The sequence below is a fragment of the Melospiza melodia genome, chromosome 6 (assembly GCF_035770615.1).
Source record: "Melospiza melodia melodia isolate bMelMel2 chromosome 6, bMelMel2.pri, whole genome shotgun sequence".
Lineage (NCBI taxonomy): Eukaryota > Metazoa > Chordata > Aves > Passeriformes > Passerellidae > Melospiza > Melospiza melodia.
In genome coordinates, this window is record NC_086199.1 from 74,358,032 (window position 1) to 74,385,790 (window position 27,759).

The following is a 27,759-nucleotide window of genomic DNA, read 5'->3' on the forward strand; positions in this document are numbered from 1 at the left end:
CTCAACTTCAAAGAGCATACAACAATGCAGGTGTCAGATAATTAAATCACTCAGAAATAAAACAGAGGAAGAGCACTCAAAGGCAAAATCTGAACCTATAATACATAAATATGATGGCCATTTGATTGATGGATGTATACTTACTGGGGTGCTGTTTTCCAAAAATGCCTAGTTAAAATTACTCTGGGGAAAAGAGCAAAATTCTACTAGTTATTTTCTGTAAGCACAGCAATTTCAGGTAACCTGAAGATGCGTGCAGATCCTATTCAGCCATAGCACAGAAGAACAATGGCTTTATGTATAATCTGAAAAAGCAGCTAAGAGCTTGTTTAATACATTTGCTTCACATTGTTACACACACTTTTAGTAACTCATTTTGTCATGTTTCAACAGTTTTCCATCAATAATATGTCACTGAATACAAATGCATCATCACAGGAAAGCTATTTCATACAGAAAAACTGAACAGAACTCACATGCTAACTGTTCATGTCCTCTTTTGATGCTCCACATTCAATCACAGAGGACCAGTGTATACTAATTTTCTTAGAAGAAATACATTCTAAACACTATACTTTCTTTCACAGTACCTTGAACTTCTTCACATGCTTTAATATGAATATTAAAATATTAAAACATGCTTTAAAATATGTTTGGAACATATTTTTTTCCAAGACTAGTCAAATAACTAGTCTGGGCATCATGTTTCTATCTTCCTACATGGACTATCACTTCTTATTCCTTTGCATCAGCAAATGCCTTCTCTCTTGAAGGAAAATCTCTTAAGAGTATCTATGCTGCATAGCTGAGCTTGATTCAGATAAAACACCAGCATTAGCATACCACTGCACTTTGCTATCTACTGCTTGCTCAGAGAGCTAATTAGAAGAACATGATATTGCAATCCCAAGCCGAGGACTTCCATGTCATTTGAAGACAGGTTCTGTGTCTTTACCAGGATGCTGCATTGCTCATTATCAACATAACTGTACAGCCTGACCAGTTCATCTACTTGTCCTCATGAAGGGTTGATAAAAACTAGTCACAACCAGCTAAATGTCACAAGCCAAACAGACGGAACAGCACATCCAACACTATGGAATTTGAACACAAACCTGGCAGACATAATACGGAAACAGACTAACTTCCTCAGTGAAATTCAAGGCAACTAGAGCATAATGAAGTTACATTAAAATGTAATAAAGCGACGTTCTTCAGCACTTCCATCTGGCAGGACTCCCTATTTATTGCTTTCTTCACAACCCTGCTGAACAATCAAGGAAGTGAAGATTTTGCAGAGGACATGCAAAAATTAAACAGTTTTAGTCTTTCCATTTTTAGCATGTCTTTCCATGCTTTAGCAAACTAACTTTTTTGAGCCCCAAATCTGACCTATCAGGAAAAATAACCTGCAGAAAGCCATTCACAATTGCAAGAGATAATCAGCAGTGGAAATATTCTAAGATAACACAAGCTTCCTCAAATACAGCATTTAAATTTACAGATTAAGCTCTAAATGGTAGAAGAAACAAAAGTAAGGGAGGAAGACAAAATTAGAACATCAGCATGAAGATACAGCTTGAGCTACCCAAGGGGACAAGGGAATCCCACTACAGTGGGTTCTTAGTACTTAGCTCACCATACTCTGAGCCACTTTGATTTCTTAAATCAGAAGAAAACTAACTAACTGAGGAAAAGGGAATACTTACTGACAGGACAGCAGGTTCCCTTTCAAAATCCAGCCATTCATAATTTAAGTACAAGATGGGTTGAGAGCTACGCTGCTGGGAGAATGCAATGCCTTCCTAATAATGCAGTTACAAAAAGAAAATTGTTTTTAATCTAATATTAATTACCCAAAAAACCCGCAAAAATAACAGGAAGAGGTTATCTACGAACTGCAAAGCCAACAATACTAAAGCAACAACTGTAGTAGCTTTAATTCTTACCTGGTTGTTTGGATCTATCCCAGCATAAGAATTGCGTGAACTACAGCCAACAGGAGGAGTTGCTTCTCGTATGAACTCTGACATCTCAATACCTCCACCAGGGTCACTGAGAGAAACATTAAACAAAAAATCAACACATTATCCTCACCAGTTAAACAAAATTTTGTCTATGTTGAGAGCATATTCAAAACAAATTTTCCCTTCTCAAAAATCAAGGGCTCAAATATATCCCAATATCTTGGATGAACACTGGCTGTTTGACACAGGAAGCTCAGTCTGAGCCAGAGCACTCTATATGCTCTCATAGAAACTGCTGCCCCAAGTCCACTGTCACCAGCCAACACAAACTGTGAAGACTTAGGCCCTATAAGGCATTCCAAAATGCTGACATTTTAAGTTCTCCCTGTCTTTACGTGCACACGTTATTTTTGGATCAGCTGTTCAACCATAACACCCAGAAATTCACCTCTAGAAGAAAATACTACATAGAACTCAGAGCATGGAAAGGACTCCGGGTCCTTTCCTTAGACTGAATCTGGGAGCAAAAGCAAGGATGGCTAATGAAGAAAGCCACATGTGAAAGCTTTTAAACATGCAGAGATATACAGGGCCACAGTATTTCTCCAGGGATGCAAACCACATGTTTCTACTCAAAAATAACTTCCCTTCAGATACTTTACAGCTCCTACCAAGCAGTATTTTGAGGTACAACACATATATCATTGCATCCTAGTGATCTCACCCTTTCAGGATTAATAACTATTGGTTTGAAAGTATTTCCTAGAGCAACACTATCAAATTGTAATTCCACAGAATTCAGCTTGCCAAAGGCAAATATTTTATGAAAAAAAAAGCAAGTTGGATTCATTCATTAGGACAATGGGGTCTGAAGTCAGTTAAGGACTAAAACACAAGGATCCAACCCAGCAATGATTGTTAATTGCAAAGAGGAAGCAGTTGAGGCACTCTTTTTCCTATCCCATCAAAGTTCTCTTCAAGCATCTTGATCCAGGAGACTCCCAAACAGAATTATCTGCAGGGTAATGTGACACTGATCCTCTCTAATTCTTCCCAGGTATGAACAACAGCTTCTCAACAATCAAACTCCAGCATTTTGCTTAAAGTACTCATGCACAATGCTCGTCCATCAGACCAATACACTAAAGACAAAGGTCCTCTGAAGAAGGGAACACAAATGGACAGAAGCACTGCAAGGCTTACTTAATGGACAACTAACTAGTCTTATAGGAAAGTCTTAGACAATAGGAACAAGACTTAATAGGGTGGCCTGTGCAGGGCCAGGAATTGGAATCGATGATCCTGATGGGGTCTCTTTCATCTCAGCATATTCTGTGATTCCAACAGTTTCTGAAATACATGGACATCAATCAAGGATATTGTAAACAAACTGTCTGCACACTAAAGGACCTGACACATGATTCATCCTGCAGCATGACATGTTAAGCTGTTGTCATCCTGGAGAGGTGTACAGGCACAACCTCGGGAATCACTCTAAATAATATAAGAAGCACATGACTCTTCCTACATCAGCGATGACAAAAAAAGGACAGTTTGAAGTTAGGAATAATAATATATATTCCTTCAGTAAAAATAAGTTAACTTAAAAGACAACCAGCCATTAGCTAGCAGAACTATGGTCCAACTCGGGCAAATTAAAAAAAGAAGTGAAAAGCCACATTTTGATACAGCTCAACAATGAGACAGGCATACTCTTGGAGATGGCTGTTTACAGAGCCCTCTCTGACCTAGTATCATCAATTATGCTAAGGCAGGTAAGGAAAATGAATTTTAAAAGAATCAGCACCAGCTTCAGCCAAAGCACTCCTTCTGTAAGCATTTAGAAATACATAAGGACATAACATGAATTTAAAGACTAAACTGAAAAATTCTCACAACGCTTAAGTTCAGCATACATTACAATGTCAACTGAAGATACAATAAAGAATGCCTTTCACAAAAAGATGAAATTCCTTTCCTGTTTGAATAATTCATTGAGAAACACTGCATGTGATTAAAGTACATCTTATGAAGTAGAAAAATAAGTCATTGCAAATAAACTTCCATGCATAGAACCAGTTAGTTAGCCAAAGAAGGCAGCAATTTGGTCTAAAACTGAACCACCAGATATCAGCATAAGCAACAACAAAATCCATCACCGCCACTCTACTCACAGCTCCTATATTCTGTAATAGCACACACAAATGAATTAACTAAAGCTAGTAAAAAACATCAACAAATAAAGTCTGCAGGAAGAAGCAGGAAACAGATTTCTAGGATTGACCACTGTATGCCAAAACACCTGGACTTTTGCAACATCCAGAGTTCTTTAGGAGCTACTTGACACTAGTGCTGTGGCCAGGACTTCCTGATATGAAATTCTACCATCTGTTTCTTACAGTTTGCTGTCTTCATTCCTTAGGCAAGTGCTACACATTACAGTTTGCAAACAAAATAACTGCAGTGAAGTTACAACACAAATCAAGAAGACTGAAAAAATTACAGCCAGCAACAGAGACTGCTGTGAAAGAGGCACTCAAAGATGACATAAAGCAAATTAAAACTACTGTTTCTAATTATTAGTAACTCTGAAGGAAAATTACTATCTGCAGGTATATCCCATCAGCATGTCAGAGACTAACCAAATGCATGAAGAGGCCGTAAGTCTACATGAATTCAAGTTTAAAATCTGACTTAGGCTGATTGACTACAGAAATCTGACATCTGACCAGAACTTCAAGGAGTAATCAGAAATAAGTTTCTTTGATTTCTGGACAAAGCAGAGGAAGAGTTTTATTATCTTTAGAAAATCATTGTCTGTCCTTAATGTCCAATAAAAGAGTAGGGTAACTAGTCAGAAGGCTGCTGTCGAAATACATAAGAACCACGGCATGTACTGCAAATGCTAGATCACAACAGATTCAAGTATTAAGAGAAATTTTCTTCCAAGCTTGAGTCACTAATGATAGTCAAAAATAAAAACTAACTCCAAACTCAAGAACATGTCTGCGAGCCACAGAAAACTGCAAGGAGAATAAATAGCAAAGGCAACAGTCTTTGAGAGAGATCACCTTTTTCAAATTTTATTTGTTCACTTTTAAGTAGACTGTAAGTATTTCAAAGATGCAACATTCTCCAGCTACTAGCTTTACCTGGCAGAAGTAGACTTGAAATTTATGTAGCATCATTATTACAGGTTCTGATGGAGATCAGGAACACCAGCATCACCAGATGAACACTTTATGATCCTTTGAACTATAACAGCCACTGACAAGAAGCTATATTCATATATCCAAAAGAAGATTGACTTAAGTGCTTTAAACTATTTATGTGGGTCCACTGATACCCAACAAAGATCATGCTTGCACTGCTTCTATATTTCTATGAGACCAGGAGCCTGTATCCCCCCCAGTAGCTTTCATGAAACCTCACACAAATATTACTATACTAACACCTGAAGTACAAAAACAGCAACACATATTCCTTTCTCTGAATTAAGACTTTCTTTCAAAAACATTAACTAGAGAATTTCAGCTTCAGAAAGAGGAGAGCAAAAAAATAAACAAGACATTTCTAAAGGAATGGTAAGTTGTTCTTTGCTTAAACATGCCAAAGTTTCATGGAAAGAAACCCTCATCCACAAACCACAATTAACTGAAGATAAATGAGCAGTTCAAGCAAGTCCACAAACAACAGCATATAATTTGTTAGATACCTGAAAGCACTACTTAGATGATAAACATCTTCAGAAAAAAAGAAGTTCTTAGAAGCTAAACAGAATCCTGAACACAACCACTGCTTAATCCTGCAAATAAATATAGTAAGATTTGTATCTAAAGTGCTCTCCATGACTGTATATGTGGCAAGGTAAAAACTCAAGGATGGCTCTGCAAACTATACTATATGCATATTTATTCAGTATCACATGCTGTAGCCTAAGCTATCAAAACTAATTTTCTGATTATGCAAATATTTTAGATAGTATCTCTGCTCAGATCTCCCCTATATCCACCTTGTATTAGGGGAGCAGAGTTTAAAAATCAGAAAATCCTACACACACACATTCTCTTGCCAGACCAGTTTGGGTTTTTATTAGTGTTCCAATTTAACTTACTAAGGAGGTTACAGCTCAATATTAAACACTCATTCTACATCCCATCTACTGGTTTGAACGCTACCCCAGAGTTCTTGTAAGCTTCCAGGCAAAGATTAGTGTATACTGTACATCCCACTTACCAAAAAGTAACTCCGTAATTTCTGCATTGACCTTGTTCCCAGTTCTAGTTAAGAGACCTGAAAGTGGGAACAAGGATCATATAAAAGTTAATGAAACTTTAGTTGGCAAGCAGGACACACAGCATTAAACTAACCTCTACTTCTGAGCTCACAATGCTTATAATGTAGTATCTCGTCCCATGTCAACTGCTCCCTAGACAAAACAGAACTGAAACAACCAGAAGTAATTCACAACACTAGCAGAAATTCCCTTACCAACTCTGAGCCCCTGTTTTGGAAGCAAAAGCTACATAGCAAAAACACCAAACAAAAAGAAAAACCCCACCAAAAACAACTCAGACAAAATGCCTAAAGGTCACACCTAAAACATGCACCACAAAGGTTGCATGAGAAAGAACAGACCACTAGTTTACTTCCTTTAATTTTATTAAGCAGAGTAAGCATTAAGATACAATTAGGGAAGCAGCCTGCCAAAATACCTCAGTACAGTGTTGGTAAGGTATAGGGTGATCTAAACAGAGTCACAATTAATATCAGCAGTTTCACTTGCCAAACACATCATGGAAAACAAGTCAGGTTTATAAAAGATTGATACAAGAAGTTACTGTATATCAGCTTTAGAGGAATCTAAGACATGTTTTTGCCAACAATACCTTAGCTGAGAGAAGACACACAAGAACCTACGACCACGAGGAGCTACCCCATATATAGACGGGAATGTCCTTGTACTTCCAGGCTTATCATTTTAAAGAGCAGCAGTTGAACACTTCCTTTCTTTAAAAGCATCACAATAAACACACTCAAGAGGCTTCTTTCAACCACGTTTCCTTAGTAAGACACACAATCTTTCAAGAGTCAGGACAGCATACAAATCATCTCACTTTCAAAACTACTCATGGCTACTAGTACCGGAAACTCAGAGACAAGAGAAAGGCCATCTCTAAAAGCTAACAATTCAAGGCTGATTTATTTCATGCAGTTTAACTTTTAAGATCGTCTCAATTATCTAAGGCAGGCAGAGGCTTTGATATTAGAGCTCATAACATCCATAGTCTGATCAAACTGGTCTAGCTGGCCTTGTTGATGAATCATCTTTTCTTTCTCCAAATAGTCTGGTCAGAGGAGGAAAACCTCTGGCTTTGTTTTACGATGGCTACAAAGGAGATCTCTGGAAAGGGATCACCTCCTATTGACAGTACTTTAGAATCATTATCGTCATTGCTGAGCACAACAATTCCAGAATTTCCAAATTCACAGGACAGTATTCTCCTTGAAAAGACTGACTGGAGTCAAGCATTGTATCCATCTCCTGGTTTTGCAACACTAAAATTGCAATCCAATCAGACACTCCTCCTGGTGAGGAAAGAATTAGCATGTAGTATGTGGTCTTTGACAGCTAGATTTTTAATACTACATCTACCACTGAAATTAGATTACTTGTACTAATTATGTTCATTAAACATTTAGTGACCTAATCTGCTCACATTTCCCAGGCTATTGCTTCCAGCATGTTCAATACTGCTCTTGAACTCCTTTGGGGAAGGAACTAGGAAATTATTGTGAATGCATGATTTCAAATCTAACACATAAATAAGTCTACTTTTCAAGACCAGACGTAAAACCATCTTTCAGAACTACAGAGGTCTGTATCTATATTCCCTGTGTTTAATCTCAATCACAATTCCAGTTACACAGCTGATGAAGACAGGACCTGTTAGTCATTTGAAGCAGTATGGAAAGTTCAGCAGACAACTTACCTGGGCCCATTGCTGTCTTTCCTCTTTGCTGAAACACTGCTTTGTTCTGTTTTTGCACCTCTGTCCATATGCTCACTGGCATTCCTCTCCACAATTTCTCCCTCATCCAGTGCCCTGTGCAAACGGTAATTCACCATCTTCAAAACGATAAAGAGAGCTGCTATCACTGGGCAATAGACAGCTACTATCATCATGGAAGAAGGAAGAGCCTTTCAAAAAAAGAACAAGAAAACATTAATGAACACAAGGTTGGATATCCATAAGAACATCCCTAGATTTTAACTGTTTATTTCATGGAGAAAATATGGTAATTCTGAAAGTTATACCACCTACAGCCAGTCTTCATGTGAAAAATGTTAAAAGTTTAGCAACACACAAGAAAGAAACCGTTGCACTACCAAAGATACTAAATCACCACAGCATTGTACTAAATAAACTTGTTTGACTGAAGCTTGAGAACCAAGCTCAACTCTCACTCGCTCCTTCTATGCTTTTGCAATGCAAGACCCAGGCTAGGAAATTTAGAGCTAGCAGGTGTGAGATAAATATTTTTAATTGCTATGAGTAGAAAAAAAGGGGAAGATTTTAAGCACATAAAAAACCAACAAAGCATGAGGTGAGATCTTATTTCAGGGCTAGTACACAGCATCAAGTTCATTTCAGAAAAACTTGATGCCCATTTGACAGCATGGCTGTACAGGAGAAAACCTGCTTAGATACCAAACATTGGTGTTTTGACTTCACTCATCAGCTTCCAACAGCTACTGCTGCATGACAAGACACTGATCAGTCACAAAAGCCAAACTGTTTCCTACTTGCATACATAAAGAGGTTGCTCACATGTGTGACTCACACACTGCACAGCAGAACCCAACTTGCAAGACCACAGGCAGCAAAGATTTGTGCTAGATCACTGTACGCCCATGGAAAGGTAGCCAACACATGTTCTGAAAAAAATTTTTCATCTGTATGAAAGGCGGCCAGAAGCCACACTAAAAAAACCCCTCAGTCCTGAATGCAACATTTGAAATTCCACTCTAAGTTAAGAGTGGAATGCATGCAGCTCTTGCAGAGGTAAATAAGGCTTTCATAAATCAATCACTTCAGCAATAGGTATTGACAAAGTCCAGCCTGACAGATATTGAGGAGAAGTGTTCGAAGTACTGGTTAAACTTCAGGTTTCACTTCAATGCATTCCTCCTTCTAAAACACGCTTTATTTGTGTTCTTAAATTTTGCCATTTCCTGAGGCAGTGATTAAACAAAATGAGATATTAAGTCTCAGTATGCATCCAAAAATTGACCATTTCCTTTAAAAAAGCAACAAAAGTTTAGGTTGTGTATTTCACTGCACCACTATCCTCTACCCTGCTCACAGTGTAGTTTGAGATATACCTCCAAAATATGAAAATACACACAGACATATGACAATCAGAATTAAACATCAGATATCCAGCTTGAACATTAATGTACTAAATGAGTAGAACAAATGAGCTGTCTTTTTAGACCTCACAGCTGAAGGACAATTCCAGCTCATTTTCGTATCTCCCTAGAGAGACCATGGGAAGAGAAGAGTCATCATTGATAAAAAAGCCCCAGGAACATCTTGCAGAGTCAAAACAATGCTCAGAGTAGAAGACAGCAATGCCTCCCTAACCAGTGCATTGAAACACTTTGAGCCATCTAAAATTGACTGGCTGACAACATAGTGTAACATTATGCAAGGTAACAATCTCCTACCTAAAACTACTGCCCTGAATCCCAGAAGGATTTTAAGTAGCATAACTTAACCACAGTAGTCAGCCAAACAATTTTAAAGGACTCAGCTTGGTCATATGTGCTAAATAGAGAGGCCTCCTTTTCCTTTTCTCTACTCATTTCCCCTTCTGACTCTTCAAGATGTCCCTGGAACTTTGATAACCATGATGACTCTTTGTAACCTAGCAAGGTATTGCTCCAAAACAAGTCGAGTCTGACAACCATCATTAACACCTGCCTTTTCCTCCAAAGCAAGTTAAGTCAACACTGAATACAACATTTGAAGTAGGCCAGGCCAATCAAGCTGAAGTTGGCTAAGTTTCAGTTTGTATGCTGAGCTGAACATCACCATGATGAACAGAGATTCACTCACCAAGCACCAGCTAAGGAGGAGAAAGAGGAAACCAAGCTACTTAAAACCAGCATCAATAAGCAAACAGGATCCACAATGATATGGCATCCCTACAACCCCTGAAGCCATGCTAGAATGGTTTCCTCAAGAATGAGGTGCTTCCACTTCCAAAAACTTCACAGTCTGTTTCCTGCAGGCAAAGGCCAGCCTGTTAACTTTGGGAAAATGCATCAACTTCCTGTACCTGCTAGGCAGTCTGCTACCCCATGACACACAGCTTCAACTTTCCTCTCCTCTATAATACCCAGTGCTCAAGAGGCATTACCAGAAGAGCCAGACTAAGGCTAGATAACAAAAGCTAGAGTTACTCCATAAAAGATGTGCCCCTACTTTTCTGTCTAGAGAGCTCATCAATTTCTCCCCTCTACTCCTTCAGTGAGGTCACAGTATATCCAGTTTATCTTGCAAATTCTACACTTCCAGTTTTTCAAAGGAAAGGTTTAAGAACAAGCACCAAAAAAAGGCAAAACACCTCATGTAACTTACAGCAAACCTAACAGGGAATTCAAACTTTTTCCTCACATCCAGTTTTCACAGGATTGCAGAAAAATTTTTAAAAAGCTACGGTAACTGATTACCTTTCCTTCTTCTTATTTGTAGTAAGTCCTCATCTCAGCATAGGGTATATATTCTGAGAACAGAAGGCATTTTAGCTAGCTTAGTCTGCCATATGAACACACTTGACATCAAGCATCATGCTGTGGTGCAGCACCGCCACCCATGGAAGCAGCAACTTGTCTGCAGCACAGCCTCAAGGGGAAATTTACTGCAGCCTAAGCTACACCACTTGCAACTGCTGTTTTCTAAGCCAAACTTAGAAGCATTCAACATAAATGTGGGGTCTTCTCTCCACAAAACAAAGCAAGTTAAGGGGAGATTTCCATTTCCAACTGTGCTCAGCATTTTATCACATGTGAGGAGAGATGTGTTTCTCACCAGCATCCCATGTGATGCCACCTTCAAGACTGGAATACAAATCTAAGTCATAGAAATTTCCCACTAGATTACATCTTAAAATCAAAATAATTTCAAATACTAAAGCATTTTACTTGAGCCCAGCACACCAAAACCCTCAGGCCAGAGTTGTTACTAGACACCAGTTGGTCACAAGGCTACAGTTGCAACAATATTTCAGAGAACATCCATTTTTACTGCACATTTCTATTCACTTGCATTAGCACCGAAAGAACACATACTCCACAGCAGTCATCACAACAGAAGCTCTTGCACAATACAAAGAGCTACACAGAACCATATAAAAACTGTGTGCTTTTAATTATGTTCTGTTGAAAACTTCAATTATCTAATGACTGAACAAAGCCAACTATTAGATAAGCTCCTACCCAAAATTATTTCTCTGAGTCTTAAAGGGAAGCTAAGCAGTTCTCTCAAATATGGGGGGCAGAGGGAAGGACACTGATTTTCTACCACCTTTCCGACAAGTTACTTTCCAAATTTAGATCTTTCAAGCAAACTTAACAAATTCAAGATATTCATATGGACAAAAGTTAAGATACAGGAAAGCACAATTAAGGAGGACTATGTCATCTGAAACCTCCTGGCTCTTAAATTAGCTCACACAATCACAACACAACTTTTCTAAAACAGTAGGTAAAAAAAGGTTTAAGCACTCCTAGATTCCAATGGTCAAAATAGAAAAGAAGCCTCCCACCATCAGTTCCAGCACTAAAATATTTCCATTCAAACTAGAGAAGGTCACTTATCTCAAATGAATGTTTCCAGCACATATGTGCCAGGAACCAGAGGAAACTTCATTGACTACAGGCTGTACAACATCCTTACGAAGAAACTAACACTATATGGGTCCTACCTAATCTGATTACCTAGCTTTAGCTAGGCCCCACAGATGTAACAAAAATTCCAGGTTATCTTAAAAAAAAAATGCATTACTATGAGTGTTTTTAACAGTGATTTTGAAGCTAAGTCTTCAAAATCAAACCAGATTACAGATCCCTACATAAAGGTGTTATCACATAAACATTAATAAGTCACTCATCTAGTAAAAAGAGTTAAAACTACAAGTATTTTGAACCCAGTATTTTATAGAAACAGTTTTACTGGAAAAGAGGACAAATCAGGAAACAACAGACATAGTTTAGTCCTTAATACTTTTTTATGGACAGAGTCCTTAAGAACTGCCAATATCCAGAAGTTCAGTCACAAGTTATCTAGTTTTTGACCAAAACCTCAAAGAATACTATTGAAACTTGAGTAGCAAGAGACTGCAAGTGTCTTAGAACAATATGGCATATCAGGAACTGCTTTGATAAATTGAATTTCAATTATTTAACATCTTAGTTTAAGAAACAGGACATATTTCAACAACTTCAGTGGAAAAAACTTCCACGTGAAGCTACATTTATATGACCTACTTCTATAACTATGTACACAAGTCAGGAAATTAAGTGAACTGTTGACTAAACAAGCTCGACTTTGACAGACAAGTTCTGTAGGTACATGCGAGCCCATCACCCCAAGCAAGGTACAGTCCTGGCTCCTCTTCAGTCACTGGCAAAATTCCACAAGTGGCAGAGCCAAGACTTCACCCCCTGATGCACACGTGGTGGGGCTGAAGCAGCATTCCGACCAGGGGAAGTGCTTTGGCAGCCTCCTCTCTTTCCCCTCCCCCCTGCAACCCTGATGCATCACATTGGCCTCTGCATTCAGGGTATTTTTTTTCAACTCTACCACTAGATTTTACAAAGTGATTGGACAGCTTCCCCATATAGAAAGCACATTTTCTTCTCCCAGTTTCAGCTTTGCATTAGAGTAAGCAGGGATCAGCTCTTACAATAGAAAGGCACATCAACAAGCACAGTTGAGTCTCTTACTGAATACAAGTACACAAACAGGATAGACTTAACTAGTCTAGAAAGCAGAATTTTTGTATGTGTACTGCCAAGCCACAAATGCAAGAACACAGATTCAAGGTGCTTCCCTAAAGCAGGCATATCTTACTCTAGACCCCAGATCCTTCATTATTTACATATTTATTTTGCCCCATTTCCAACAGGCACAGTTTAACTGTATACACAAGAAAAAGTATCCAGATTGGCAAAATAGGTACATTTAGGTATACACGGTACAGGGTACAACACTCACTTGCACGTGCTAAAGCTCAGAAGGCAGATGAGGGACCAAGGAAAAAAGGTTCTAATGTTAGGCTTTTTAAAGTAGGTTTGTACCACACATTAAATCCATCAACCCTAACAGTACAGGCATACACATACAAAGGAACACAGTTTAGGGAATTAGTTCCTGACCACAATCATTACCAGATTCCATTCTGAAAATACCAGAGCAACAAAACAAATGCACAGAAAAAAAAAAAAAAAAAAAAAAAAGAGCAATGTTGGATGCACTAAACCAAGTCTTAGAGCAGTAAGTGCACCTAAATTCCCATATCCTAGTGCATGTTATTCCTGCTGGAGGTTAAATAACATTTGGAGGGGAAAGTGATTGGCCTACTGTTAAATGCATTGAAAGGCAACTACAAGCAAAATTCTTAGGAGATACTTTTGTATTTTGTCTTTGTTGCTACAAACAACTTGGAAATAACTACAGTTATTGCTGATCCAATCATAAAAGCAATGCTATGATCTTGTAATTCTTTACATGGGGAAGTTTTATAAGTAATATAAAACCTATCAGCCGTCTTTCTATATACCTTGATTTTTTAAACACACAGGGTTGTCTGCCAGCAACAAGTCACTTGAAGCTAGTTTAGAAACTCCCTCCTACACACCAGTGAGCCAAGCTCAGAATTCAGATTACAATTACCTAAGACTTTTTAAGCAAGTTCTGCTTATTTATGTATGTCCTACAGCAATGCAACACTTACAGCTTTTTATTCTGAAAAAGAGCTTACGAGATGCTAAAGGGCTAAGATGACCAACACAGTTCTGCCTGTTTAGTTTATGTCTAGACAACACTTAAACTGTAGAGGGTGGAAAGAGGGAAAACGGCCAAATATGATTCAATCTCCTTTAACTTGTGACTAATCTCCCTACTTATTCTCAGGGAAGTTGGCACTTGTTGCATCTTTAACTTGTCCAGAGCTATGAAGCAAGAGAATTTCTCTGACCTCAACAAAACTCAAAGCAGCTTGCTGCTGTCTTTTCCCTTTATACAGGGAAACTTGTTTAAGCAACACTGAAGTTTACCCCATTCTATGGGTAACTGAAGCCTACCTACTGCTTTAAGAGCAGCAGGAGACTCAAATGCTGGCCCAGATTTCACATTTGTCAATTTATTAAAAAAATTGTAAAGCTGTATTTGAAACCAAAAGGTGTCTCCTCTTCCCATATTGTGCAGAACTTTCAATAGATACAGATGCATAGTTCCCATACAAAGTATCTGCTTAGTTAAAAGTTTTATCTAGCTGTTCTCATGCAACTTCAATTTTAAATGTAATTTGTCTCAGCCTTTAGTTTCCCTGCCAGCAGCCCAGAAGTTTTCAAACAAAAAGCGTTAGAGCTGCTTTTTCAAGACACTGTAATATGAATTAAAAACCATAAAGTTGTAACCTCCTTTTCCACACTAGCTATTTCTTAGTATGAAGTGTCTCATACTGCAACCTTACAAATTGCTTTTATACAAAGCAAATGCCTGACCTCAGAGCTCTCAATTTCTGCAACTTCACTTGCGTATGATTTTATCTCCAACATTTCATTCACTAACTACATTTTCACAAGGCAGCATCTACTTTAGGTTGTCACAGCATCTGGCAATCTTGCAAATGATGTTCTACCTCATATGCACAAAACTGGTCAACAAACGCATATGATCACACTGTTCTATTGAAAAACCCAAAGTAAACTATTAGCATTTCATGAGTTAAACACAGCTTACACAGGGAAAAAACTACTGGCCAACAGGAAACCGCCCCCTTTTCTTGTATCTGATCACACCTCTCCTCTATGTGCTCCCAAGTCCAAATGTCAGGAAAGTTTCTAGGTTTAAAGGTTAGTATTTTAACAGCTTTGACTGAAGTGTCAGTTACAAAGATAAATAGGACAGGAATTCTCACAAACCAAGCACAGTGAAATCTGGACACAAACAAAAAAGCCAGACGAACTTCTTGTCGATAGCACACAACCCAGATACATTGCCAGCCAACACACCGCATCACAGCCAAATAAAACTTTTATGTTATGGAACCACATGCCCCCACCAGACTCAAAAGTCAGAAACTGACACTGCTGCCAGCCAGAAACTGGCTAAATCTGACAGTTCCTGTAGAAGCTGCTTTTTACTGACCTACCAGGAGATCGGCAGCGGAAGCTGCCAGAGGTATTTCCAATTTTGAACGAAAGTAAACAGAAGGACGAAGGCAAAGTGCCAGCGCCTATAGCCCCGCCGCGCCCACCCCCAGGTTCCCAGGAAGGGGCCGCCGCTCCCGAGCCGCCGCAGCCCCGACGGCGGGGCCGGGCCCGCTCCCAGCGCAGGGCCCGGGGCCGCTCCCGGGGCCGCGCCGCGGGCAGGGGGCGCGCGCGCGGCGGCCCCTCCCGGCCCTCCCCCCCACTCCGGGCCCCGCCAGGGCCGGCCGAGCCGCGGCACAGGCCGGGGCTGCGCTCACCATGTACAGGGTGAAGGGGAAGCCGAGCAGGAAGAGCCACAGGTAGAGGTGCAGCGCGTTGACCCCCGCGCCCTGGTGCGGGTCCTGGTACCAGCCGCCGCTCAGCGCCGCCCACACGCCCTGGCGCAGGATCTGCAGCACCTGGGAGCCCATGGCGGCCCCGCTCCGCCGCGCCGGCCCCGCTCTATCCGCCCTGCGAGCCCGGGCAGAGCCGCGCACCGCCCGCGCTCCGCGACAGCCGCAACCGCCGCCGCCGCCGCCCCAGCAACGCCGCCGCCATCTTATGTCCGGGCCCGGGCCGCCCGCCCGCCCCCGCGCCGCCGACGGACCGGCGGCCCTTGCGGCAGGGGACGCGCGCCGCCGCCGCCGCCGGGGGGCAGCGCTGCGCCTGCGCGCGGCTTGCCCGCAGCCCCGCCCCCGCTGCCCGGCACGGCCCACGCAGCGCCCCCTGGCGGCCCGGCTCGGCCCCGCGCGTAGGCCCCGCCCCCGGCGGCCCTCGGGGCTCCCGCCTCGTGCGAGTGCTGTGGGACGTGGGGACGCGACCCTCGGAAAAGGCTCCTTCAGTTGGGTTAGAAAACACTCCGATATCATCGAGTCCAAGCTATGACCAAACACTACCGTATCAACCACACCGTGGCACTATCACATCCCATCCTTCCTTGAAGGCCTCCAGGCGTGGTGACTCTTACCACCATTCTGGGCGCCCCATTCCAATGCCTAATCGCCCTTTCTGTGAAGAAACTCTTCCTGATGCCCACCCTGTACCTAAGTGCAGAAGCACTTCAGCTGGGCTATGACACTGCCTCTGACTCAGGCACGCCATCTCTGGGCTACCCTCTAAGGAGCCTGGTCCAAGGTCCTTTCCCCTTCAAAGCTCCTTCCTTCCCTTCTCCTGGAGCCTGATTCCCAGCAAAGTGCTGCATCCCCTCCTTGCAGCAGAGCAGGAAAAAATTTCTCCAGCATACACTTTTAAGGCTCCAAACCTACAGCAAGATAGCCTCACCATTTCTTGAGCTGCCCCCGCCCCTCATTTACTCTCAAATATATAATGCCACCAAACCCCTGGCATGTCTGTCCCCATCCTACAACAGGATTTGTTGTAGGTTGCAACACCTGAAAAAACAGAAATATTAGGTTTTACAGAGAGAAAACAACACAGCAGGCTACAGGTGCACCCCGAATCTCTCATGTATTTAAATTTTGATATCCACCTATTTTTATAGAACATCAGTTCTCATCAAGTGCTGGCTTTTCAAGCTTTCCCCTAAGACATGCACATCCCAAAAGTTACATGTTAATTAGAAAGGGACAGATTAGGGAAGGCGTTCAGACAGTGCTCTCAAGAAGGGACAAGAAGAGTCCTCTTCCTACAAATGCTATGGGCTCCAAAAATTATGAGGGGACTGGACCATCTCACAAAGAAATACTGAGGTAACTGGGCCTGTTCAGCCTCCAGAAGAGATGATTGAGAGGGGATTTCATCATTGTCCATAGGTGCTGAAGGGAGAGTGTCAGAGAAAAGAGCCAGGCTCCTCTCTGAGGTGTCAAGCAATAGGACAAAGAAGCAACAGGCAGCAATGCACAGGAAGTTCCAGTGGAACATGAGGAAGAACTTCTTGACTGTACAGGTCACCACACACTGGAACATGTTGTCCAGAGAGGTTGCAGAGTCTCCCTGATAGGTGATATTCAAGATATGTCTGGATGCAATCCTCTGCCACATGCTCTAGGAGGTCCCTGATCGAGCAGGGAGGTTGGACCAGATGACCCACTATGAGGGTCTCTCCCAGCCTGACCCATTCTGTGACTCTACTGCAGAAAAACTGCAGGAGTGAAATAACCCGAGCACTCAGCTGTGACTCATGGTGATCATGCATTTGGGCTGGTATTTTCAAGAGGCTGCATTAATTCCTCAGTCTCCACTGACAGTTAGTGAGCCAATGGCAGCATTTGGCTATTCTTGGAAAACCAGAAGACAGAAGTTACTGACTCAAAGCAAATGTATTTCATCTATTTTTTGTTTCCCCAGTGAGAAAGTAGAGAGAAGGGATGGACACAAAGCCTCAAACACAATGGCTTTCTCCCCAGTATGAAATAATAAACCTTTTAGGATAGTGCATTTTCAAATACAAATCTGGGAGCAGTTTGTTACAAAAGAGCATTTTTTCACTCTGTCAGACAGGATTGAGATATTAAAGGAAATAAAGATGGGGGAAGGGAAAAACCAACAGTGAAAAACTACAGAGGATTATCATGGATGAAGAGGGGGGGATTCCCTTTATCCTTTTGCATTAAAGCCAAGCATGACAAGCCTCACAAGTTATAGTACGCTCAGAAAAAAATAGAACTGTTTCATCTGCAATATTTGCCAAAATACCATTTAAAAGCTAAAATTATAAATACAGTTGATAAAAGATGTACTTGTTAGATTGTGTTATCCATACATATACTTTGATACTGTGATGATCAGGATTATGAAGTGTTAGTTCTTTCAGCAGCTGTTGTATCAATGTTACATAAAAGCTGTTCACCTTCACAAAGGGAGGCAAGAGGGATAACATTCATCAATAACATGTCTGAAGGCTACAGTAAATGCTTTAGAAACCTTTATGCTCCTGTTTAGGAGCCTTTGATTAAGTCTAGACAGATTAGCATCAGCATCCTAGTAATGATTCATATTAAACAGTGCCCCTGTGTAAGAGGCAGAATCCTGAGGAAGCTTCCAGCTGTTTCCCCAGCCCCACTAGAAGTTGTTGGACCATTGGGCCAGCCATGGTGTTATAAAGGCTTGGGGGACATTGCATGGCAGGGGGAGGGAGGGGCACAGGGGTGGAGAAGTTAAAAGCAAAAAATAAACAGAGGAAACAAAATATAATTAATACATATATATATATTTACATCAAATGCAAGTAAAATTATGGACTCAACCCTGATCCAAAACAGCATAACCTATGTTCAAATGCACGTCATTGTGGGAGAATCTGGTCTGCAACCAGTAAAATAGGAAGAGATTATCACATATTTGAGAGGGCAATTGAGATTTCATTGGTTTAGCTATTTAAATACAGGCAGACTAAAAACGTTAGGACACAAGGAGGGGGAAATCATATTTTTTAATCCATCCATGCCCAAAGGTTGAATTGATAACAAGTCCAGTTGTAGGCACTATTAACAAAGCAAAAAAAAAATAAATTATTAGTTTTCATGGGGAAACAAACAATCAAAATCTAGATAGAAAGTAATAGCAGTAGATTCAATCTGTGCATGCCAACGAATAAGGAGCTAATTGTCTCCACCGCACTTTAGCCTTATGGCTTTTCTTCAGGATGGGTACAGGAAAAATAGCTTGCTCTAGAAAAAACAGAGAGCAGGCATTAAATCAAGTGATTGGAGACCAACCAATGCATGCTATTGCAAGAAGAGGAAGTTATCCAAAACAGTAATAAAACACTGAAACTTGTCACAAAAATGCTTCAACACATTGCTGTTTCTAAGAATAATATTATGCCGTGCTTTGCACCATTAGAAGTACATTAATCTCTCATCTTCTCATTCAGGGGAATGAGGTTCTACACTTTCCCTCCAGACATCTTTCACAGGATACCCAAAGTTATCATTTTCAAATTAATTATCAAGAGAATTGCTAAGTTTTATGAGAACATAACTTATAATTATGACAAGAGGTGAAACAGAAAATTTAAAAGAATATTTTGCCTAAATTGGACAAAACTTATTAGTGTCCAAGAAAAAAAGCTTATGACTTGGAAATTTTTGTTACAGTAAATCATCACTGTATGATACCAATCTGTGAACAGCTAATAACATAGTCAGAAGAAAACAAGAAAAGCACCAATTTACTCTCTTTATAGATCTAAGGGCTAGCACTTTTCTCTGTGCTGGATAAAATATTTATTCTCAGGTGAAGATTGACAAATGAAGCCTTGGTGGCTCACTACCAACTTTTATACATGTCATCCTATTGATTCTTGACTTAGGACCTGTAATGAGGCATCAGCATTTCAACCCCAATTTTTGCATCCTGCTGACAAAGACTACTCTACATGAATTGTATACAGTATCCAAAGCAACAACTTTGGCTCAAAAAGATGCAAACCAAAACAAAACAAAAAAATGACAAGAAAAAGACAGAAGCCAATTTTGTATATAATTGATTAGGCTAGAGGAAAAGTGCACCTACTTTTTGCTTTTCTGAAGAAAAAGTACTAAAATGCATACTTGCTACTAAAGCATTAAGCCTTTGGGTAATTTAATGTCTTCACATTTTTTCCCTACCATTCCCTATAATTTCAACAAAGTTAGGAAATGTTTTAGCTGAATTTGAAACACTGCCATAAAGAACAGTGATGTGTTTTATTCTCTGATCTTCTATGAGAATTAAGAAGCAAACTTATTTTCAAGGGTGACAGAAAGCAGAAAGTCATTCTACAATAATATTTGCTAACCTAGCCTCACTGTAAAATGGCTAATTTTCTTATAAAAACTATCAGGAAGTTGTTCTAGATTAACTTTTAATTACAGTAAAGTGGTTTGTAGCAACTACAGGACTCAACATGTTGCCACAATACCAGCAGCTGATGGCAGTCTGACTACTATTTGCACAGGTTTTAAACAAAGTTCTAAGCATGAACCAGATCCTCTCACAGACCGCATTTCTAGAAGTCACACCAGAAATTTGCACTTTAATGGAATTCTATGAAATTACTTCACAAAACCTGGTCCTATATATTACCCTGACTCCCAACTAGAACACAACTTTTAGAAACAACATGAAAAATATGCCTATCCTTTAATGTTTTAATACAGACCAGAAAGGGATTTACTAGCAGGAAGATCCCATAGTAGGAGACATCCTCTCCAAACTGTGCCAGCAGACTTATCACATCCAACAGCCTCAGCTATATATCAGGCTAGTCTCCACACCCACCTTTATTGCAGAGAGCCACACCACCAATCACATTCTCAGATCCACCTGTGCTTTCAGGCTACACCCTTCCCAGCAGGGTGTAGGAAAGGCCAAACTCTTCCCTCTCAGTGTGGGAGGACATTGTTCTTACTATCACAGTAGAAGAAAGGGGAAAAAAGGTTTAGGTTTGGTTTGGGGTTTTTGTTTTTTCATTTTTTTTTTTTAAGTTATCACTATGACTAATGCAACTCTTCATATTACCTCGCAGTGCTACTGAGGAGGAGATACTGGTGCTGCTGTGTGGAGGATGCTAATTACTCATCTGCAGACAGCTGAACTGTGGAGTCTGCAGTCCCACTAATCCTGCCCTTGCAGTTTATTCTCAGCTGCCTGCTGCACCTTTTGAGGATGTAAGCTCTCTTTGTACACTGTCTGAGCCCTTTGGCTTTCTCAAGACAAATTAAGAACACCAAAGCGAGAGTCTTTCCGAATAAGAGCACTTACATAAGTTTCTTATTATCAGGGAGTGCTGAAAGGGGAAAACTGTTTAAAATAGATCCACACAGACAAAGAAATCCCGTGACAGCTACTAAAAACAAATTCTAACCAATGTGTTGATATCAGCTTTCTGTAAGTTGCCACTCAAACAATAGTATCTTCAATTCCATTCCTTTTATTTAGTGCTAGAATTCGTATTTATGCATCTTTCTGCTCCACACTTTTAACAGCTATGTAGGCCACAGTTTCCCTATCCTAACTTCTTGTTTCAACCAACTTCTTGGTTGAAAAATCAATCAGAATGGCTTAATAGTTCCATTGCTGGAGAAAGAGTGGAGTTTTAACATGGATTTTCCTCCTAAAAATAGCTCTGTCAGTGCTTCTTACAAGAAAATTGTAAGGCCATCATGGACTTTTACATTGAAGGACCTAATTGTGTGAATGTGTCCATACAGAAACCACGAGAAGTATCATCAATGTCCTACTGACCGTGAGGTCTCTCTGAAAAAGAAGAATTTGCTAGCATTGCTGGTACATGAATTGCCTAAAAATGCCATGGAGATGAAACATAATAAACAAGGCTAAAATTAGAATATCCAAACACTCAGCTGACAGTATTTTAGCAGCATTTATACCACATTCTTTAAAGTACAGCAGAGTGGTGCCTCACTCTAAGAGATTTCTACCAAACAATGATTCATGATGTCACTGGGATAAATTGCAGTTTAAAATCTTTGCAGTTAAAACTCTCTGTCTGAAGTACAAATCTTCCATAGTATGATAATGAGCCCTCAAGAGCATCTTCCCAGTTTTGAAGGATTTTCTCTCTGTTATAGCTCATGTTAGCCATTTTTCTAAGTTCAGCCTTTTGCATTGGTCAGTCCCTGCCTAGGAAACAGTTCTGGTTTAAAGTACACTGCCAGAGGCAGAATTACAACATATGTTAAATGCCTATCCATTTCAGGGTATTAAAAAGAGGCAAAAATTGGGAACTCTGAGGAGGAAATGTGGGCAGAATTTGGAGAATAGTGTTAAGACACCTGGCTTGTCAACAGGGAGCTGTGGAAATCTGTGGAATAACTAGTGGCACTGCTAGGTGAGAGTGTGGAAGTGAATATAAGTCACAATTTCATGTAATTACATTTCTTACAAGGATTTGCTTGGGAAAATTAGTTGAGAGGTCCCACAAGTCTTAGCAGTTTCCCTGGAACTTTCTTGGATTTTAAGTTCATTTTGAATAATTAGAAAAGTAGCTCCATATTTCTGTCTGATTTCAACTCCTTTGCTAAGTGTGTATGTAAGACTCCTCACTGAATACAGCCTTGTCTGAAGTGGAACATGGCAGTGACTGTGTGCTTTAGTAGGAGGTGTGAAGAATAATTTTGACATTCAAGACTATTGGAAACAGTATGTAATTCATTGCCTTGAGATGGAATGTGGCCATAGTTAACAACCTGAATTTGAGAAAAGAACTGCAGAATCTCAGTTTTAAATCCCTTTTGGAAGGTAGAATCTCTAGTCATATAGTGTTTCAGTGCCAATACAGGTTGATCATGGAAGAAGTGGTACTATTTTTTAAACAACCAAGGTTTAAATTCCCAGAGATGTTGCATAATTTATATTGGCAAAAAATCTCAGCTGCCTCACAAGATCTGCCCATTCCTGTACTCTTCTTTCTGTTCTTTGGAGGTCTCCCAGAAAAATTCTGAGCAGGTCAGACCTGCTTAGTGTAGAACAGATTAAATCATGCCCTGAGGTGTTGTGAATACTCTTTTTGTATTTGCTTGAATTGGCAGTGCCTGGAGGTATAGTTGACAGATTTCAGAATGTGAAAATTATTAATCAGGATGGGGGGGGGGGTGCCCCAAAACACTGTGGCTTTATGGCAGAACTGAAATAACTTGTGTTCCAGCAACCCTTTAAAGAGCTATTTAGAAAGAAAATCCATATGAGATAACCAGTGAGTAACATTTGCTGTCCTAGACAATAGTTTCTTATGCCATGTTTTCTTTGAGCACAAGCTGAAGAAAGCCAGCATCCTACAGCTGCACTGCTTCATGAACTAAATGAAATCGAGCATAAGTACAGCAGAATGATGGAAGCCTGAAGGAAGTGTGATGAGAGCTTTCTTAGAGAGGAAAGAAAGGGCTTTTGGCAGCCAGTTGGAGATGGCACAAGTATTCATCAAGGAAACAGCAGCAACAAAGCTCTTCTCCTTCTTGTACTGGCTGAATATATTTGTTACAGCCATTCAGTGGGTAACTGGTTTTGGCCGACCTCCAAAAACAGCTTTCCATGTCAAACTGATGTGGGAGGAAGCTCTTAGTGCAACAGAAACCCACAGCTATAGAGAAACACCTGCACAGGTTGGACTTGTCCCTCCTTGCAGGCTCTGCCTTCAGCCAGCTGTGCTGTAACCCAGTGAGGCAATCCCTGAGAACAAAGAGCACATGCAGCTGCATCTATGGACCCGTGTGCTCATGCACAGGTGTAGATACACCACAGGTTCTCAGACAGCATCATTTCTCATGCAAATCTTCTTTCAGCTGCATGACCTGATAGTCTTCAGCCTCTTCTCACATCAGATTGGGTTTCACTTTTTATATTTATCCTTGTGTCCATGAGTTCTGACATCAGAATTCTTTGCCACACAAGCACAGCCTGATGATACTCATCATGAGCAGTGTCACAGTAGCACTAGATTGATTAGAGAACTTTGTGCAGCCAAGAAAAGTGGACTTAGAAATAGATTAACTCTTTGCAATTCAAAGTTATCTGCTAAGTGGCACTGATACTAATGCATGTTGGATATATTTTTTTAATCTGGATAAAAGCAACCTGCAAAGAAGGTATCCTTAATTGCTTTGTACAGATGATAAAACGGTTACAAATAATCTGCTCTGGGTCGTGATGTAAATCATAGGCAAATCCAGGACATAGATCTCCTGATCCATTAAACAGAGTTATGTTTTACATGAACATAACATCTGCACAAATTGTCACCACTTCTGCAGAGTCAGTGGTAGACAAGTGAGTTCTTCTTGGTTCAGAGACAAGGCAGTGGGACAAAACTAAGGCTATTCTTTCCCCTATACCTATTAATCCCATGAATGTTCCATAGCTTGTATCAGGAGCAGATAATGACCAGCACAGAAATGGTGAAGTTCACAGGTCAGAGAATAGCAGGTAGGTGAATTCCAGCTCTCAGCCAGTCTAAAGGGTTTTCTACAAACATTGCTCATTCGTCCCTTCTGTGGAAAAACCCACAGGATGCTCTCTGAGAAGGTGCAAGACTTTGGAGAGTTTCTTCCTGATCTTTTGCTCAGAAATGAGAGAATTTACCGATCATGGAACATCCTATAAATCCCTTATGGCAGATCCTTAGGAATTCTCATCACCCAGAGATGCCTGTATTTCCCAACACTGCTTGTACGGGCGCCTTGTGCAGCTGCTGTGTTCTTCACTCCAGAACACTGCCCACATTAATAGCACTAGTCTTGGTGCATTCTTTATTGGTCTGCAGCATGGAAAGATCTGTTCAATCCTTTGGGAAATGTTTGATGGATTAAGCAATGAAAAATGATCAGACAAATGAAAGCAATGAAAAATGATCAGGGAGAAAACTATTAGAAAGCAAAGGAATTAGTTGTAGGTGTAGGATGCTGATGATAGTTGTATATTTCTGACCACATCTGCCAGGGAAACATATAACCTTCAGTTTTTCATAGGCCTTTCCAGAACAGTGGTTTAGGTGTAGGATGCTGATGATAGTTGTATATTTCTGACCACATCTGCCAGGGAAACATATAACCTTCAGTTTTCATAGGCCTTTCCAGAACAGTGGTGACTGCAAAATGGTCTGGAAACACTTTTCTGGAGATAAACAATGGAAATGATCTAACATTAAAAATAACTCTAAAGGCAAAAAAAAAAAAAAATTAGAAACCGCTTTGAAACAAAGGAAGGGTGGAGTAAGCAACCCTTTTGGAGAGACTTATACTCTGTTTTTGTGCTGCTTACAGAACCAGAAATGTCAATGAAGGTTGTGTCAAAATCTGTAATCCATATGCCTATAGCTGTTATGTGGAGTGTTCTGAATGTTATAGAAATTAGGATCCTGTTACAGCATTCCTAGTACATTACAAGATTTACAGCAGCTAAAATTAATTTTGCAGTAATTTATCTTTTTGCCATTGTTTCAGCATGTGCTGTGACATGAAAAGAGGAAGTTTTGTTACAAAAACTATTTTAACCACAAAAAGATATTTTGCAGTAGAACAAGTGTTCCAAAGATTTAATTCACTATTGAGCATTACATAAATCATAGGAAAAACAGTTTCACAATGCAACTAAATACTTTCTTGTAAATCTTTAAATGACATATGATGGAAAACAAGCAAAGCATTTTAGAATTTTTTAAAGTCAAAGCTTCAGGTGTAATTTTGAAAGCTCTAGATTGAAAAGCATTTTTATTCATAACTATTACTTCTACTGACATCAGGAAAAGTGTACGTATCTCTGCTTTTCTTTTAATACAGAAAGTGCCTAGGATCTGAATCTTAAAAGTAAAGAGTTCAGAACTTATAATTATCTGTTGCAGTGCAGCTTTTCACTGGCGTCCCTTCTGCCTTACTTCTTAGAACTGATCTAAACAACACATACTTTCTCAAAATACTTCTGTGTGACTGGCAGGCCTGGTAGGAGCTTCTGTCAGATGCTATTCTCACTATCTAATTTCATCTCCTGGTTCTGTGTACCTCATCATATCACAAATTTTCAGACAAGTGATTAAATTGTCAGATTTGCTCATAAATACAACTGAGAAATTATGAGAGACTGTGTTTAATGGAGTGATGGATGAATATCAGCTCCAGGCTAGAAATGTTTAGAAGGAAGAGGACTGATGTCTCCAGAAAATCCATCAAATCCAATTATCTAGAATGACCTTCAAAGAAATTCAGTAGGATGAATTTCTCTGCATGTGTGGCCTTGTGTAATCTTAGGAAAAGGAGAGATTACTGAAACCTTGTCTTTTAAAGTAACACCTCATCTTTTCCTCACCAATGAGATAGCAATGGCCATCATGTGTGTGTGACACATCTTTCTTTCTAATACTCTCTGTAAAATAGAATGGATAGAAGTGAGCTGAGAATTAGTCAGTCTTTGAGTGTACAAACCTGAACACCTGTGAATCTGAATCTGAATCCATCAGTAGCAGAGCTTAGGGGAAAGGATAGAAGTCCTAGATGTGCATGTACAGTTACAATTGAATTAAGACTATTGAAAGGTCAAGTGAAAGTTAGTCAACCTGCCTTACCTTCTGCAGGGTTTTTAAGAAAAGGAAACAAGGTTACATCCAAAATGCATATGTTTCTTTCTTTCCTCTCACTCTTACATCACTCTTAGGATTTGTAATGGCAGCCCTAAAATCCACAGAAGCTTAAAAGGAATAAACTGGAGAACAGAAAATAACTGAAATCAGTTCTGAGAACTGAACTCATTTCTGAGCATAAAAGGCCTTGTTTGAGGGTGAAGCTGGAGAAAAATATAATAAGAGTAGTATGAAGCATGGACCATAAAAAGGGGTCTTCCAAGGACAAAATGGGTATTTAGGGGAGCCTGTGGAGCTAAGTCTGCCAGACTACCTTGCGGACCTAGATGGGCCTGGTGGTGTTATTTGTAATAAAATGAAGGTAAGGAGACTTGGTGCTTCTACTGAAGACGACTGTGATATGGTTTCTCATACATGCTAGGGGATTACTTGATACAGTTCTATTTTCAGTGCTGTACCTCTGGCAAGGCTTACTGGTTGTGGGATGTAAGCAGGGCCTGGCAAATTCCCTCCTGGATGGTGCTAACTTCACCAGATGAAGTGCTCATGAGCGGGATGACTCACACTACCGCATTTCTTCACTATTACACAAGCTTTTTTCCCACAGTAAGGTTTTCTTCCACATTTTTTTTTTCTGCGATTTTTTTTTCCCTTTCAGTAAAAGCGCCTGCCTTTATCATGATTTCACCCTGAAACAGGCAAGGGAATTCAGTAACGCAGCCTGGCAGGGTGTCAAAAGTCCATTTTCTCAAGAGGAACAGGAAAAAGGTAATAATGGTTCGAGGAACTGGAAAACAAACGCGTCCTATGTAGACTACAATTGGTCCATCTAAGTGAACGAAAACAATGAGCTGCGAGCGCTGAGGAAGCAGCGCAAGGCTCCAGCAGGGCCAGAAATAGAGCGGCCGAGAAGGGCTCGGTTTGCGGGCGCGGAGCGGCCGGAGGCGCCGCGGGCTCCCGGCGCCCCCCGCAGGGCTCCCCGCCCTCACCGGCACCGCACCGGGCACGATGTCGGCTCCTGCCGCCAGCCGAGCATGAGGACTTGTGGTCAAGCAATAGATACGTGCAAAAATTCTGTCATTCGTGCGCTCTGACCGGCTCTTTTAGCAGCATAATTAGAAGGGGAAATACCGACACCACGAGAAAGAAGAAAGCGTGTATCCTTCATAAGGTAGTCATGTTTATGTTATATTTTGGAAACTGCTCAGGTACCAATTAGACTCAATGACACTGACCGGTCTGTAGTCTGGGACTGAACTGTCTAGGCTCGCTCCATG

The 27,759-nt window shown here is 40.4% G+C and overlaps 1 protein-coding gene across 8 annotated transcripts in view; it reads right to left on the bottom strand.

The window, feature by feature from the left end:
• PCNX1 (pecanex 1) overlaps positions 1-15,902 on the bottom strand; it is an 88,861-nt gene extending 72,959 nt beyond the window's left edge. For 2 of the 8 annotated variants that reach the window (XM_063159198.1, XM_063159199.1), the window contains exons 1-3: positions 15,729-15,902; positions 7,961-8,169; positions 1,950-2,055 (exon numbers count right to left, since the gene is read on the bottom strand). In XM_063159198.1, coding sequence (XP_063015268.1) covers positions 1,950-2,055; positions 7,961-8,169; positions 15,729-15,881 — 468 coding nt within the window. In that variant the 5' untranslated portion in view covers positions 15,882-15,902. Of the gene's footprint in view, positions 1-1,949; positions 2,056-6,203; positions 6,261-7,960; positions 8,170-15,728 lie in introns of those variants that run through there. The other 6 variants (XM_063159201.1, XM_063159197.1, XM_063159203.1 and 3 more) reach the window with 4 other exon arrangements.
• Positions 15,903-27,759: the final 11,857 nt, after the last annotated feature.